Source organism: Anthonomus grandis, chromosome 7 (genome assembly GCF_022605725.1).
Source record: "Anthonomus grandis grandis chromosome 7, icAntGran1.3, whole genome shotgun sequence".
Taxonomy (NCBI): domain Eukaryota; kingdom Metazoa; phylum Arthropoda; class Insecta; order Coleoptera; family Curculionidae; genus Anthonomus; species Anthonomus grandis.
The window spans coordinates 30,051,723-30,070,030 of NC_065552.1; the positions used below are offsets into that span (position 1 = coordinate 30,051,723).

General features: G+C 32.1%; 1 protein-coding gene across 1 annotated transcript in view; it reads left to right on the forward strand.

Moving 5' to 3' along the window:
• Positions 1–18,308, forward strand: part of LOC126738217 (WD repeat and FYVE domain-containing protein 3) — a 111,763-nt gene that overhangs the window by 21,515 nt on the left and 71,940 nt on the right. The window contains exons 10-18 of the mRNA XM_050443437.1: positions 595–911; positions 968–1,127; positions 1,181–1,321; positions 5,125–5,366; positions 8,347–8,621; positions 8,680–8,898; positions 12,297–12,628; positions 15,451–15,661; positions 15,765–15,884. Coding sequence (XP_050299394.1) covers positions 595–911; positions 968–1,127; positions 1,181–1,321; positions 5,125–5,366; positions 8,347–8,621; positions 8,680–8,898; positions 12,297–12,628; positions 15,451–15,661; positions 15,765–15,884 — 2,017 coding nt within the window. The remainder of the gene's footprint in view (positions 1–594; positions 912–967; positions 1,128–1,180; positions 1,322–5,124; positions 5,367–8,346; positions 8,622–8,679; positions 8,899–12,296; positions 12,629–15,450; positions 15,662–15,764; positions 15,885–18,308) is intronic.

Genomic DNA, 18,308 nt, shown 5'->3' on the forward strand with positions numbered 1-18,308 from the left:
CCTTAAATTCTTTTGGAAGTGAGAAACAGCTTTTACGATAGGCTTACCTTTTGTTTATCTAAATAAGGCGGCCTTTTTGAGCGTTTTATTTAAATAACTATTTGTTAAGTTTATTATTTAGAGTTTTATTTTCTGTTTTTTTATGATGTTTACATTTTATTTTTATTAGAGTTTATATTTTATTTAATTAAGAACAAGGCTTTAATTTTTAATATGCAATGCACAGCATAAAAAAATTGAAATTACTAATCTATGCGGGTTTTACACATGTAATTCCTGCATTAGAAGAATATTATACCAATATTGCGTAATATTGTTTAAAATTTTGCCCAGATATACAGCTTCCTCCGACGCTTACTAAAATAAAATTTAAAATAATCGAGCTCGAACCACGAACACCAGTGTTCTGTCGCGGCGGCGGCGTTGCAACATCTCTCCTATTAGGAACTTTATATGTGTAGTGATGCATTCGCCAATCTGTATATATTCTTATAGTATCGTTAAATGTAATAATGTAAAACTTATTGTAAGTTGTTGTAACAGTGAACAATGACAATTAAGGTTTTACATATTTTTTATGTTTTCTTCTCGTAGACAAATGGATTTGTTTACGTCATAAGCGTTCTGATAGCGTTAGAAGGCAAATTAAATAAACCAGAACATGACTCACGAGTTTTCCACTTACTACTGTTAGTTTTTCAAACAGTATGTATAGCCATGAGATTCGAACCGGCCAACGCAAAAATATTTTACTATGAAATTTGCAAGAATACTTTAAGAGACACACTGAAGCTCTTGGGCTGCTTTTCACAGGAAAAACTGGAGAGAATTCAAGAATTTGAGGAACTAGTACCGGGGCCCTATCAAGAAATTTGTCATAATTTATTCTTTGGAAGCATCGTTAATTTTTGGTAAGTCGTTACAATTTATTAAAGTATATACTTTTAGTAAGTTTATTTAATTTTAGTATACCTGAAGGTATTTCCCCTCGATTGGCTTACGCCACTTTAGTGTGTCGTCTTATGTATGATTTAGCCTTAGATTTGTATGAAAAATCGAACGTTAATACGGCCATGTATGCCATTAAGTCACCGCCCTTATCCAGACAGCACAGCCAAAAATCACAGGTAAAACTAGAGTTTAAAAAAATTTAAATCAGTGTTGATTAATGACGTTTAAGGATGATTTGACGGATGAATCGACGGTGAAAAATAAGCGGGCGAGTGTCAACAGTTTAAATCTGACCCCGCCTTCTCCTGAACCGATCATTGTTCATCCTGGAGTTGTTATTTGTTTGTTTCAACTTTTACCGAGCATACAGGTAAGTGATTTTGAACAAATACTTCAAATATTTGAGTTTTGCCTTCACCTACGGATTTTTCCTTTTAATCGTATTATTTCATTCACAAAATAACGAAATTTATTTTAATATTAAATGTATGTTATATTAAAATAGTGTAATGAATTTAATCTCGGAAACGGTAACCGCGGCAAAACTCTTAACTTAATATGTTTTGCATCTGTTTGCTTTTAGAATGATTAAACTCAGAATAAATAGATTATTCAAACAGTTTCATGAATGGGCGAAGTTAATACTTTGGTTTTAATAAGGTACTAAACAGTATATAAAGTTGAAAATGTTTATTTAAAAACGTACCGCCCTTGAAATGTTGGCTCCTTAAAATTAAAAACTTAAAAAAAAAACTTTCTAGGGATAATAAAAGCAGCTTCTTAAATCCTAAATAAAATAGGGGTTCACGATACCTTATTTTAAAAATTTTCAATTACCCTTTCAACTTTCGCTTCTTTCAGTACTTTTAAAAAAAATCTGGAAAAAAAAATTATTAGTTTACGTATCACGAATTCCAATAAAATTAAGATAATTAGATTTTTTTCGATAATGATTATCCACAAGTTCCATTAATCACTGAAAACTGGTTAAGGAATAGTGAACCAATTCATATTTCTAATTTTGCTATAGTGTCAAAATGTACATGGTGTTCAAAGATTCTTTCTTTTGATATACAGGGTCCGGCAGTCAAACCTGACGGTTTTTGAAATGGGATAAATAAAAATGTTGTTGAAATATTTTAATTATTATTTTTTTATTTTAAAGAGGGGAATTGGAAATCTAACATTCATAATAAAAAGCACAAAAATAACTTATGTAGCAAAAATTATGTCACTTAAATGATGACCACCATTTTCTCTACATTGTACGAGCCTCCTGGAGAAGTTAGTCATGACTTTCTCCAATGTTTGGCGCGGGATCTCACGAATTTCTCGCCGAATATTCTCTTTCAGTTGGTTCAAATTATTTGGTCTGTCAACATAAACTCTTCCCTTGAGGTACCCCCATAGATAAAATTCACAAGGGGGACAAGTCGGGAGAACGTGCCGGCCATTCGATGTCACCCCTGAGCGAGATCAGCTTACCGGGGAAAAATGATCTGAGTTGAGCCATGGACTCTCGAGCGGTATGGGCAGTTGCGTCCTGCTGAAACCAGACCCTCCTGAGAGGGATACGATGGCGACGTAACTCTGGAATGAGAAAGTCACGGATCATGGCAACATAACGCGCTGACTTCACTGTCACTGTTAGGCCATTCTCCCTAAAAAAAAATAAGGCCCTAATACTGTTGCCCTACACACTGCAGCTCATACAGTTACTCTTTCAGTGAAGAGGCTGCTGGTGAAGTTCCTGTGGGTTTCTCGGAGCCCAATATCGGAAATTTTGTATGTTGAAATGAAATTGAAAGAAAATGGTGGTCATCATTTAAGTGACATAATTTTTGCTACATAAGTTATTTTTGTGCTTTTTTATTATGAATGTTAAATTTCCAATTCTCCTCTTTTCAATAAAAAAATAATAATTAAAATATCTCAACAACTATTTTATTTATCCCGTTTCAAAAACCGTCAGGTTTGACTACCGGACCCTGTACTTAATAAATATGATAAATATCACCCGAAGCAGTGATGCTGTTGATGATTTTGCTTTTCTTTATGAAGAGCCTTGTTTTAAATGTTGAAGTTGGTGGTATTTTTTAAGATTCAATTTTGTATGTATCATTCACCAAGATCTTGCAGTGGCTCTTTCCTTACTAAATTAAAAATACTTTAAATTCCTTGCCGACATAAAGAACTGTGATTTTGGCGGATAATTTCAATATTAATTTTGCAGTCGCCGACCAAGGATTGTTGCAAAATTTTCATTAATCAGAATTGTGCATTTCGTAAGAGTATATATCTTTAAAATTCTGCGAATGCTCGTACGAGATATGCCACACATTAAAGGTACACATGCACAAGGTACAAGGCCTGGTGCTTAATGTAGGGTCCGTACTTATTCCATGACAATTGGATCCATTGATTTTTGCCACAAGCTCAATTATGTATTTGCGGTGAACGTGTTTATCTGAATTCATTTAATTAAATATCTGAGTTGCAACATTAGCATCTACCATTTTCGTAATACAGTGATATACAGCGATACAGCGAATACTATACATTCGAATACAGCGATACTCTTTCTGAATTTAAATCTGCAGATATTTTTAATACAAACTTTAATTTACATTTTCACGCCCCAATCGTTGATTCACGTAAGAAATGTGACTCATTTGAAACAAAGCTAAATATTATAGCTATAAAAATGAGCAAGCTATAATCAGTTGCTTTAAACGCAATTCTGCAAGATGCTCAAATTTCAATAGGTGAACAAAACACTACTGTTTTTGCGTGTAATCCCATGAAAACGTTACCTACTTTAGTAATTTCAACTGGCATAATTTACTATAAACGGCAATTATGGACTTATTGCCTTGGAGTGCAATCTGCAAACTTGAGAAGCCACAATATTTGTATGGAATGAGTCTGCAGCTTCAAGAGGATTACAGGAGGTAGGGTCCTGTCTTCGTTATTACATAAAAAATTCGGTTAAAACCAAAAAGCCTATGTATTCGGATGGCTGTGGCAGACAGAGCCGAATCATAAAAATGGCGCTTCTTTGCACTCATGTAGTTCAATCTATTGAGTAATCCGTTGAAGAGATTAAGCACAATTTTTTAGAGATAGAGACTTTGGTCTTATTAAAAAAAAAAATGAAAAGTATCATCCAAACATTGATATTTCCGAAGATTGGACTAAAGTTATTTTAATTGCAAGAAAAAAGAAAGCATTTCAGGTGATTCGTATGGAAAAGGAAATTTTCTTTTCAACTAATACCTTAGAAAGGAGTATTACGAATAGGAGATTATTAATCGAATCCTCTAAAGTGGCGTGGTTAAAAATTCATAGCCTTTTAGTTAAGAAGGAAGATCCGTTTGTTCTTTACTTTCTGTATGCTGTTGGCGATATGCACGAATTTCAAAAAGTTAATATTTAGAAAAGAAATGGACCAGCTTAAAGAATCACTGCCACTTTTGTATCCCAATGGAAACTTTATTATGTCTGCAAAAAAGAAGGACCTCCTGCAGTTGATAGAGTTTATTCCACCAGTCTACCATACCTTCTATGAGAATCTTCAATGTTCCAATATTCTAAAGGATTATCTTTCTATTAGAGACATTGATTTTGATTAAAGCATTTTGTATTTTGATCTTTAATTTCACCGGCATAATTTATTCAAAACGATTTTTTTTTTCTTAAAGGCAAACCACACTATCCCACACAAAATTTTGCATTTTCTGAAAAAATATCAATTTTTCTCAAAAATCTATTTGTATTTATGAAATCTACATTCGAACAAATTTAAGATTTTCTTTAATTTTCAAAATAATAATAAAAAAAGTCCTAATTTAAAATTGCAAATATCTCCATACAACGTCCATTGAGAATGGTTCACTCTGGTTCTCAACGCCTCATATGTTGGTTTGTTTACTATTATTTTATAATACATTATACGAATCTGAAAATGTTTCCTTTTTTATATCGTCACCCCTGTAGTTATATCTTATCTCTTATACACTTTAAACAACAGCTCGGAGTTTTTTGACTCTTTCCCGAAGTGTCAGATGTTGTAAAAGGATCTACACATGGCACCACAATAATTAAAATATCATACTGCAACGATTTTATGGAACATATTATTTTTTACAACAAAGTTATTTTACTTATTATTAGGACAAAAACATGGAAGCTGCATTGTGCTTGCAACAATTCATCTCAGAAATAATAAAGTCTTTGGTGCGATGTGAACGGAACCAGCAAGTGATGTGCGAAAAATCGTTCGTCAGTCATATCCTGGAAGTGGGTAATGTTCCTCTGCAAAATGAGAGTCATCCACTGCACCCACAGTTGCAATACATGCTGGAACGGTTGGCGGCGCAGTCGCTCGAGCCGATTGATTTGAGGACCTTTCTTAGGTGAGTGAATTGATCGGAAAAAATGCTAAGAACATTTTCGTCAATCAAATTAACTATGAGTAGAAATTGAAAAACTTTTGATAAGTTGCTTGTACCGGTTTTAAGGGTAATGTTCCAAATTTGGGTGTCGACATCTGTTGTAGAAAACCCAACATATTAAAAAAAGTGGTTTTGGTTTATTTTAATGTGGAGCTTTAATATTTTTTATAGGCTGAACTTTTGAACTTAATTTTTTTAGCACATTTAATTACTTCTGTTATGCTTTGATTTTCTTTTGCTTTTCACGTTGATATTTTTGAAAAGTTTGTTTTATACAGTTATTAAGTGAGTTCTTTAATATTTCTACGGTTAAAAAACTTTTATCTGATCTATCATTGTCTAAATAGATCATAAAAACTTTAGTGGTGACATATAAACAAGGTTTTGGTCAAATTAGAAACGCTTTCTTTCTAGTACCATTATTTTTAGCAGTCAATATATATCTGACAACAATTTAAAATGCCAAATTTCACCACCATCATTAAAACTTTAAAAAAGCTTTATATTATTCTACAACAGCATTAGCGAAAAATGCTTTGTTAAAAAATAATGTATATCATACCCTAATAAAAAAAGTACTTAAATTATATCATAATATTAAAAGGATTTTTTTTTACGAATAAACATTTTCAGATAGCATTGTCTATGTAAAGCTTTTTAAATACATATTTTTAAACGTGCTAAAATACGCTAATGAAACTTTTAGCACCTAAGTTTTGGTCACCCTAATAATAAAAAAACCATACCTACACATTATATAAAGAAGTGTTTTATTTTATGATGCTTTATTTATATGTAACAACTCAATATCAAACAAAAAAATTATAGAACCCATAAAAAAATCAAAACTCCATTTTATTTGTTAATACAAGATTATCGTTAATTAAGTTTTTATGTAAGAAATGATGTGAAATAATGTGACACTCTCTATCTTCTTAAGAAACAACTTTTTATTACATTTTTAATAATTATTGGTCATCCTCTAATATCACTTGCTAAATTTTCTTCTATTTTTTAAATGTCTATGGGAAGCAATAATAAGGAGGAATAAAAATGTGTCCAAATTAGCTTCGTGCTTCACATGCTCTCTCTCTCTCACACTGCGTTAGAACCGATATAGTCGTGCGACGGCCGGTTTATACTATTATGTTAGTGGTTAGCTCAGGTTGTATCTATATTATAAAAAACTTTAAAAGATCATATATATATATGTAACCAAATCTTTGAGCTTAATTTTCACTGGTTTCTAAAAGTCTGATCAACTTGAAACTTTTCACACTTATCAAGGACCAATGACAATACAATAATTTAATAACAGTTTCCCATTATCCTTATTAGGACTGCCAGGATTAATACATTCTTTTTTATTTACACTGACACACAAGTTTGGTTAACGTTCACAAAACCCAAAACCATATCAATAACATTTAACTGGGTCTGTCTATAGTTGCACGGACGGCCATCAGAATGTTGCTCAATTGTACATTAAATTCATTGTATTTTCTATTTATAATATTGAATCTATCTATCTATAATTAGAATACTTTTTCAGTTACCATTCATTTTACAATTTTAATAATAAAAGTATGAAAAGTTTGAACATGCCGCCGCCTCTGAAAGTAGTAAGTATGTAATATGAGATGCTTTCAACAAGATAATAAATAACAGTTTAAAAAAACTAAAAGAACACGCCTTTATTGCTAAGCGAACTAAAAAGTAAAAAATAATTTTAAATTACAAAAAGTTTTTATTACAGTAGTAGAAGGTCGGATAATCAATCATAATTAATTACCTCAAATAAAAATCATAATAAAATTTAGGTTATTAACAGAATAATTCAAATCAGAATAAAAAGGGTGGGGTGCTCGATATATTAAATATGTCAATTATTCTATTGGCAATTATCTATGAGAGAAGAGTTATGAAAATTAAGTAAAATGCACCCCACGCTTTTTACTTTGATTTTAATTAATCTGTTAATAACTTAAATTTTATTATGATTTTTATTTGAGGTAATTAATTATGATTGATTGTCCGACCTTCCACTAGTGTAATAAAAACTCTTTGTAATGCAATAAAAGCGTGTTCTTTTAGTTTTTTTAAACTATTATTTATTTTTCTTAGATAAGTGGTGTAATAGCTGGATAATTTTACTTTGTTAATTTAATATCGCAGTAAAAATTATGAAATAATTAGTTTCTTACTAACTGTTCACGCCGCAATACAGTAAATGTTTGAATTTGGCGGGTGAACTTAAAAACTGAACGGCCAAATCATTTAAATTTCAATTTCGCGTGAATCGATCTTTATCCACAACGTTTCGGTCTATTGGTACGACTTTGGAATGGGAACGTGGAAGAGAGACGATAGTTTGACAGTAAGAGATAAGAGAGTAAGGTAGTTAATGACACTACGCACCTTGCGTACCTACTACTAAAATAATTATCCTTTTTTCCGCTTAAATTAATTAGGCCCATTATTTTTTATTGGTAATCAATTATTGGGGAGACGCGTGTAATAATTAAAAGTTGCCAAGCTGAGCAGGGTTCCCTGAAGATTTAGACGTGGATTATACTGGGTGAGTACCATTTATACACATTCACGTTGTGGGTACGTTTCATTTATATTTTGTTTAATAATAATTACTTACATACATTATTATTCGTTGCCGTTAAAGTTTTAAATACAGTCCGCTTAAATTTATCAATCTACAGGTTAGGAAATTCCCTTCTTTAGGTTTCTTACCTTTCCTAGGGTTAGTGAAAACATTTTCACTAACCCTATCGATTTGACAGACAAGGGCAATGAGCCTTAAGTCAAAGAAATAGGACGTTTCATACTGTTTTTTTAAAACTACATATTATTGTATTGCAATTTTATTGCTAAATAAATTCAGTTGCTATAAATATAAAATAACTGTTTTTTTTTTAACCATATCTAGGTTTGGCAATCCGCTGAGTTGTCTCCCATTGGGCTCAACAGAGCGAGGGGGCGGAGGTCCGGTGCCCCTCACCCGCATAAAAACCATCGTATCAATGACGACCCCAAAAGATTTTCGTGCGCAGGCCTCTTATACTCTGCCCCCATTCGTCGAGTTTGACATGTCAGCAGAGGGATTCGGTTGCTTGTATCTGCCAAGTATCGCGCCCCAATCTTTATCAGCTCCGAGCGTTGTTGGAGGACTAGAAACGCATATCTTAGGAGGAATCGGAACAGGTTAGAATGTTTGTTAATAATGTTATTTTGTTATAATAATATCGGAAATGTTATTTAGGTGACCGTCTGTTCCCTCCACAAACCGGACTTAGTTACTCCACTTGGATATGCGTTGATAAGTTTTCTGATCCTCGCTCTGATCCGCATTCCGTTCATTTATTGACACTGATTAGAAGTTATAATGGGGGACAAGAAGATGTCGTTTGTCTTAGTATTGTTTTGTCCACCAGGGATAAGGCGATTATTGTATCTACTAAAGAGACGCGCATACCAAACAGTAAGTCAATCAGTTATCTCTATTTTATTTATAGGAGAGTTAGCGACTATATATGTGCGCCACGCCAATACTAATTTTCGTGTTTTTTGACTTATAAAAATTCATATCGTTGGCTGTATGGGTAGTAAAACTATAAAATTTGGCATGTTACGTCTCAATATATTGAGAGATCCTGCTGGATACACAAACAATTTTTTTTGCGGCACCACCGAACGGAGCGGTACTGCCTCAAAGTCAAAAATAAGTAAAAGAAAAAAAATTTGAGTTCTAAATTTGAGTTCTCGTGTGTCGCACACGAGAACTCAAATTTAGAGCCTTTAAACGACTTGAAATTTTCAGGATATAAGGGTTGTTGGGGGCTTAAAAGCTGTATACTTTTTGAGCCAGATCCGTGTACAGGGTGAGCCATTATAAGTAAATAAGTGATAAAAATTCAAACTGCTTTAGAGGCCAAACTATAATTTGAATTAAAAAAACGTTTCGCCGAAAATGCTTAGTTTTTTTAGGAGAAATGACATATTTGGAGGTTTTAAATTTAACCAGTTCTGGCATTTTCAGTTTTTTTGCATTTTTGCTAAACGGTACTTATTTCGAAAAAAGTTTTATGAAAAAAAAGCTTCATTATTTCTCTTTCAAATGCCATATAAGGGAAATTTTTGTGAATCATACAGGGCGAGCAATAATTAACTTTTCCCATGAAGTTTCGACCCAAAAATCATATTTTATTTAATAACTTTCTAGTGGTGCCACCTTAACGACTTATATTTTCGGGTGTCAAATACTATAATAAGATGATTATTTACGTGTAATTAGAATTCTTGTAACAATTAATAGTTTTTGAAAAATTTGAATTTTCGCGCTTTTATACATTTACTGCGTCCCTGTACATTATTAGAAGATGAAACATCATCTGTAAGATCTCAAATTTTGTTTTACAACACATACTACAATTTCAGAATTCCAGCTATATTACAAGTACCGAAAAAATGCGTTTCTTTCAAACAAGGCCATTTTCCTCTGTTTTTTTTTTCGTTAAACGTCACCACAAACGGGTGAAATAATCAAATATGGGCGACAACAGCAGGTACGTCGGCATGTTTTTTTTTTTGGAAGGGTGTCACATTTTCGTTAAATTTTCAACGACAATTATCCGGAAGCTCTCAATTAAAGGTGGTTTCTATTCAGAAAAAGTCTGTCTTTCTGAATATGTGCATATGAATTGAGGAAATTGTGCATTGCGGCCAGCAAAATTCGGCAAAGTTTTGACGTTTTAGAAAAATGCGTTTTTTTACAGAGGAACATTTACAGAGAATCAGGATTTATTGTAATGTGATACGGAACAATCCAGGGTTGGTACGGCGAGTACAGCAGTCCACGATTCGTCGTAAAACATAGATTTGTCCTGCAAAAACTGCAGGGATGGCAGGTCTATAACTTTTTATATTATCTCTGTCACCATTCTTATAAACAGGGGTTAGGCAGGGATAAACAGGGGCTATCACGTCATTTATCAGGAAACGTTCGTAATCTAAGTGACAAATTAAAAAGAGTATGCAAAGGTTTTATTACACTGAAAACACATCTTTTGAGGAAATATGTAGGAATATGATTGATGATTTCAAATTCTTTAAGACTGTTAAATCACGTGAAGACTGCGACAGCCTCCAGTTGGATATTGAGAGTATTAGTAACTGGTTCAAAACCTATGGAATGTCAATTGAATGTTAATAAATGTTCTGTAGTATCATATACAAGAAAAATCAATCCAGTAGAGTATAACTATCATATTAGCGGCATTAAATTAAACCGTTCCATTGAAACCAGAGACTTGGGTGTTGTTTTTAATTCGAATTTCAAGTTTAAAAATCATTTCATGTACATTATACAAAAGGCTCTTAAATCTTTGGGTTTTATAATTTAGAAACAGCAAGAATTTTGAAATACCAACTATAATAAGATTATATAATGCCTTGGCGAGACCGCACCTGGAATATGCGTCACATATCTGGATGCCTATGACAATAACACATATTGATCAAAGTGAAAAAGTTCAAAAAAGATTTGCCAGGTATCTCTATGTTAGAAAGCACAATGGAATCTCTTTTGGATTGGAGAAAACAACAAGCGGTGATATATTTCTTCTTTATTATAAATAACATTAAATATTGTAACTGTGATCTTATAAACTTCATCAAAATAAATGTACCAAAAGTCAATTTAAGGATTCGGAATCCACACAATTTATTTTGTGTTATTTCTGATAGTGTGTTTCCAATGAATAATGTGATGGCAATTACGAACCATTTCCTTAATCAAGTTCATGTGGATTTATTTAATATGTCTTCTGCAGATCTAAGGCTGACCCTTAAAAATAGATATAGGTATAATATAGATTTATAGATACAGTGGTATCCTCCTATATATTTTTTTATTATAAACCATGTTATATATTTTTTTAATAATTTTAATTTTGTTTTTCGTTGTATTTTAAGGTTTTAATTAAATTTTTGTTGCTGCCTTTACATGTAATTACTGTCTGCTCAGTGTTGGTAAAGAGAATCATAAATAAATAAATATTATCGGTTCATAACTTAGTTTATCCTTAAGGCCATTTACAGAATCAAATACCTCAGCAAGTTTAAACTAAATAAATGGGATGTAAACAGAATTATTTACTGTAAAATTAAAGTTGCCTAGATCTATCTCATTAGAGTAATATACGCTAGAGAAGTGGTTAGCAAATAAGTTTGCTATGTCTTCCCTTAATTCAGCTGATGCCATTAAAATTCATAGATGACTTTTGTTTAATGAGTTAATATTATGATTCCAAAACTGTTTGGAGTCTCATTGAATGGCCTGACTTATCGTTGAAATATATGATCTATAACATTGATCAGTTAGTGTTTTGCATTGTGATCGAATATTTGAAAACAAAATATAGTCAGCAGCCGATTGGGTAAGTTTAAAACTTGAATGAGCACTATTTTTAGCCAAAATAATCCTTTTAAATTCTGGAGAAAACCATCGGGGGAACCTTGAAGAATGATGAATTTTTTTGGTGCATAGATTGAAATGGCATTTAAAATAACGTCATAGAAATTATTGACTGAGACATCAATGTTTGAAGGGTCAAAAATATTATTCCAGTCAACAAAAAAAAATTATTTAACCCTAAGAAATTAGCATTGCGGAAATCAAAATAAATAGTGCTATCCGCACATTGTGTAATAGATGAATAGTAGGATAGTAGTAGTTAATATAACAGTAATCCAAAATGAAAACATCTTCTGTTTCTGTTAAAAGTTCGATGAATAGTTTCCAAAGTTTGGCAGAAAGCTGTAAAACTTTATTTTTGCAAAAAAAATTAAAATGCCACAAATATTTACGAATTATTTCAGATGTGGTGGGCAATTGGGAACCGGAGGGCGCAGGCGACAGTGGAGTTCGTCTCTGGTACCCGGATTTATTAAAAGAGTCTCAGTGGCACCATCTTGCGGTAGTCCTAAATCGGGCGGTATTAAAAAATTCGTCGCTGGCTCTCTATATTGACGGACAACAAGTGCACTGTCAAAAAATGAACTACATCGCTCAGAATCCGGGTGGGGCGGGAGCTGCATCCGTTAACATGAACCAAATCACGTCGCTTTACGGATATATTGGGACACCGCCCGCTTGGAGAAGGTTTTCAAGGTTGTGTTGGAAACAGGGTCCTTGTCATCTATTTGAGGAGGTAAGAGAAACGATTGTTATAAATAGCTAATTTCTTTTATTATTAATTTAAAGTTATACTTCATTTTTCGCTTCGATAGTCATTCATAGTTTTCTTTCACTTTTTCATTTTTACTAATTAATCAAAAATGACGGAAGATAAGACCAAGTAATGTTGGGATTATGTATGTATTATTATTTTAATTTTAGTATTTTTTTGTCATTGAAATCTGGCTTATAGCCTATTACATAATAGACTTCTACTTTAGGTTAATTGACGCAGTCATGTTTTTCGCTTGGATAGGCCTTCTGTAGATACTCAAATACTGGCAATTTTCCTTGTTCTGAATAGTGACGTCTAAAAAGTTTATCACGCCATTTTCTTTTTTTTTTAAGGGCAAATTTGAGCATAGGATAAGATCTAATTTATTATTATTATTTATTTGTTTGTTTGTTTGTTTCGCCATCTGTTAGTAAACGGGAAATTTACCAAAATTAAATAATTAAATTACCGGTATATAAATCTAATGGTTTTCAGTCACCTAATGGTTTAAACATGGTTTCAGAACAAGAGAAGCAATATTCAGCATACAAACCTTGATACAAAATTGGCAGGGCTGAAGAAAGGATGTTTTCATGTGTTTTATCGATTATGAGAAGATCTTTAACAATATAAAACATTACTCTCTAATATCGTACCTTAAGAACCTGGGTCTAAATGATAAAGACATTAATTAGCGAGTCGATTAATTAGCAGTCTGTACTGGAATCAGAAAGTAGATATTCAATTGACCAACTTCTCAATAAGCAAGCAGTTCGGTATAAGACAAGGTTTTATTACTGATGTTTTCCAATTTTTACTCGGAAAGAGTCTTTTTTCAGTCAGTTTCAGATAACCCTATAGGTATTAAAGTGAACGGGATACATATCAACAATATCAGATATGAAGATGATACTTGATGTAATATTCGCGGAAAATGCAAACGATCCCCAGGAAATATTGAATCAAGTAAATGAAACAGGCACAAGGTTAGGCCTGCAAATTAATTTTATAAAAAATTGGGACCCAGAACAAGAGATTTGATGTAGAATAGAACAATGAGGAGCAAGTAATTTTTCGTAAACTTTCTCACAAATAAAAATCTTAACTTCAAACTCTAAAATGTTACATTTGATGAGGTCTTTTGTACGATTTAGATGCCTGGACAATAAAAGCAAGTTCCCTAAATAAATTAGAACCATTCGAAATGTGAAGAATGCTGAGAGTATTATAGGTAGACCGACCACTTAAGAAATTAAAAAGTTCTTTGAAGAGCACGAATAGAAGATCGCGTGCTTTTCGAAGTGATAAAACGTAGAAAAAATCATATTTGGGACATATTATGACGAGAACGCTATGAATTCCAACTCTTTATCCTTCAAGGGCTTCTTTTTGCCCTATTGATCTCCAAAAGATCCAGTTTAACACCCTGTTTACATTTGTGCCACAAAGTAGTTTTGACAGAAAAATATTGACCCAAAGATTTGATTTGACCGTAAAATCCAAAAATAGGATGCTCCGTTTAAAAAACTGTATTTTTATCATGTAAGTTTTTTGTTTTTTATCCGCTTGGTTTTTTATTACCATTTTCAAAATTTTCGAGCCAAATACATTGATTATAGTCGGATTACCGAACAGAAGTAGTAAATGATGTGCGCGAAATATAGGCCCGCCCATCGATGCAACCTTGGCAGATTTAGACGAGGAGAATTATGCCTACTTATTTTAAATTATTTTACCGTACAGCTTTGCTTTGTAAGCAGCTTTTTTTTATATAATACGCTCGCCTGTAAAATGGGTCCAAACCGATTTTGAGGCTGTGCCAGGTAATGATATAATAATCCCTTTTAAGTATTTTGTTATGCAAAGTTATGTTATTATATTGGGGTTTTCATCCAAATTTCATCCGAATTTCATAACCATAGGCCTACTTTGATTTTTACAAATTTCAATCTCTAATAATTAAATATGAATAAAAAAAATTATTGGTACACAAAACGTAAAAATCAAAGTAGGTCTATGGTTATGAAATGCGGTATTCGGGCATAATTTTGCATTCTAAACAACTTTTTCTTATAAACTTTTTTTACATCATGCCTAGAAATACTACTTTAGTACTCATAAAATTTTAAAACTGCTCGTACCAAGGCTTGATTTTTAAAAAATAAAAGTATGCTAAATTTCATTTTTTAATCAAGCAGGGCGGGATGCCAAACGGTAAAATTTTAACCACAACATGTTTTGTCATTTTCACGTATAAATTCTCTCATCCTGGGACACACTATATATTAAAAATATTTATTACCTTCTGCTTCTGTTGTAAACTGGACTTTTTGCACTTTGCTGTATGCTGGATGCTCGTTATCACATGTTTTACATATGTTCATAATCACTTCCTTTTCAGCAATGGTCAAATGTTTTCGTACTCTTTTCTTGGGGGGTGTACGTGGCGCGTCAGTCATTATTTGTTAACAAACAAATTAACAAAAAAATAAACACAATCTCAACTTTTCAATATTGCGAAGATTCAAATATTTGAATATTTTAGAAAATTCAACCAAAACGATCTAAAGCTGCACGACTAATAAAATTAAATAAAACCCCAAGTTATGAACCCTATCGAGGCTCTAGGCCACACCTCCGGCGCAGAACGATCACGTGACCACTCCATCTGTTCGGTAACCCAAGTATAGCTATCTTGAATTTGAAAAATACAGGGAGAGTAAAAAAATATGCCGAATATTATCTGAAGTGAAATATCCTGTACATATCTTGGCAAATAATATAAATGTTTTGATCTTCAGGTTCTAAATCCAGGGACGGTCTCTCAAATGTACCAGTTGGGCCCTCACTACATGGGCTCCTTTTTGGCCACCAATTTATCGAATTCATCGGAACCGGTCCAGTTGATATCAGAAGAAAAATTGATTTTTGGCTTAAACGCTAAAGCAGTATCTCATTTGACTTTAAATAAAATTCGAAAGGTTTATAGCAGGGTGGATAATAAATCGATTGGTGAGTTTTAATGTTATTACTTGATAAATCTAAATTTTTTGAATAGTTTTGATTGAAACTTGCAATATTGTTTTCAAAAATGTTTTTTTTTTAATATTTTTAGCGAAACAGTTAGGGATGTCTAGCCACGAGAGCGCAACACCAATAAGAATCCTTCATAATTCCGCAGGCCATCTCGCGGGCTCCGCTAGAACATTGGGCGGTGTAGTTTTAGGTTATCTGGGTAAGTTTTGCTCATGATTTAATGAAGGGAATCTATTAATCAGTTTTTAAAGGAAGCTATGTGAATAGTTTTTCGTTTTCTTGAAAGAGCTTAATATATGTAATAAAGTACTGAGGAAATGTGGTCAAAGACTAAACATCTCGTATATTTATTGTTTTGATTTGGTTTATTTAATATTCCATTTGAAATAAATAATAAAATATTAGTATATATTTTTGTGTGGCAGCTACCTTATTTTACTTTATTTTCCTTACTGTTTAGATCATGTTTTGGAAGTTGAATTGATTGTTATTGTTAACTTTTTGGTTGGTTGGCTGGTTCTCTCACCTTGATCTTTTAACACTTACTATATGAAAAAGCCTGAGAACTCATTTGGAAGAATCCTCTTTTTAAGTTGCTTATTTTGAGTACTTAAGAAATTACTATAAATATCGTATGTTTAATATGGGATATGAAGAGAAATGCAATGTACAAAGCTTACTATTCTTTGGACTGTCTTCTTTTAATTTCTATCCAATTTCAATGAGTTCTTTCTTGTTTTCCTTATATTATTGAAATCGTGGTTCTCTACGAAGAGCTTTGCTGTGGAACATAGACAGCCATTTTTGTTGTTTACTTTTAAATTTTCCTAGTCTAAAAGTCGAGGACATCCGAGATACAGGGTAATAAACTTAATGTATTTTAATTTTGGCCATAAATTTAGCATTTATTCTTCTTCTTTAACAAAATTTGGAATATGAGTTTTTTTATATGGCAAATCTTAAAATTATTGTTTAGGTCTGCCGTCATTAATTAATTTTTTATTTAAAATATTCATTATGCAAACAGTTTTACTTAAAAAGGTATACTTCAAAAATTTCGCTACGATTAAACCTTTCCAGATATGTATTTACGATTCTAAAACTAAAATCATGAGATTCTACTACTAAAATATTTGTTAATTAGTAATTATTATAAATGTCATTGTCACTGTCAGGGTTTATGTTCTTGTCAGTTACTTTGATGAATGGTTGTAAAAATTCAAACTGAAACATTTAATAACGTTATCTATTACCTTTTAGTGCGTTCTTATTGTTAGGTATTGTTACCTATTGCGTGGAACGAACGAAGTGTAAGCCGAAGACCTTGGCCCACATGAAATCCAGACTTTAGCCCATTAGATTTTTGCATATTGTTGCATACATGATAGAGCAATTTTGGTTAAAATATTAACTGCTACTGAGTCATTTAGAAATGAGCAATTATTTTTTAAGATTTGCGATCTTTCAGTAAAAGAATTTTAAAATGTATTGCGACAAATGAAGGTTGCTATTTTCTATATTAAAAATACTCATTGTCTAAATCTATGGCTAAAACTAAAAAAAATTACTTTAAATGTATCGCCCTGTAACTTAGTTGTCTTTGACTTTCAGACTAGCAAAATTGAACTTAACCTCTTTTCTTTTTTAAAGGAATCTCCTGGTAAATTATTTACCATTATTTATGGGACACCCTGTACATATATATATAATTTTTTTGGTAGTGCATTATTTCGCATATATCTTTTTTTATAGGAGTAGATTAGATCCTCATTTGTCAGTGGTACTTTCGGAATCTTAAGTATTATCTTTTATAGGAAACTCTAAAATTAAACAACATTTGAAGCGTTTGGCAAAAAAAAATTTACAATATTCGTAATTATATTACCCATTTTTATGCTCTACACTATTTGCTTTATTAATTTTTAAATCTTAGTCTATAACAGCGGAACTCTATTAAAATAATTTGATGTTGTTTTATGAACAACGGATACAACATGTAATTTTAAGAACTTAATGTGTGAATCATAGATGATAGATGATAATTATTATGCTCACGCCCTCGCCGTCTACGCCATCCATTATTTGGAATTTAACTACGACATGTAACTGATACCAGATGTCTCTAAAGACCCTTAAAAATTACATAATAAATATATTTTTGATTATCATTTCAACAGTTATAATATAATTTAATTTAGACTAATAAGCAATTTGAGTTAGAGTTTGATTCATATTTAAAAGTTTTTATTGATTGCCCAAATTATCATAGATTTCGTCGTTTATAAGACAGTATTTTTGATGAGCAAACGACCACCTAAATTATGGATTCTGATAATTATTAGCAGACTATTGGCCACACTGGTCGAAGTAACATTCGACTCTCCTTGATCTTCGCATCAGGCAATCGTGGACGTTGCCGATATGCCGTTTTCCCTTCGTTTTCTCCTATGAATTTCCCATTAGGAGAATTTTGTTCTGGCATTTGCGTTATTTGTTTGCTTAAACATTCTATGCAAGTTTTGCGTTAAATTTCTAGTTTTTTTTTTGTTGAAGATGATTCTACACCGGTCTCACTTTGCTGCAGGTTGGAATTGTACCCGCACGTTGTCTTTAGAATTTTTGA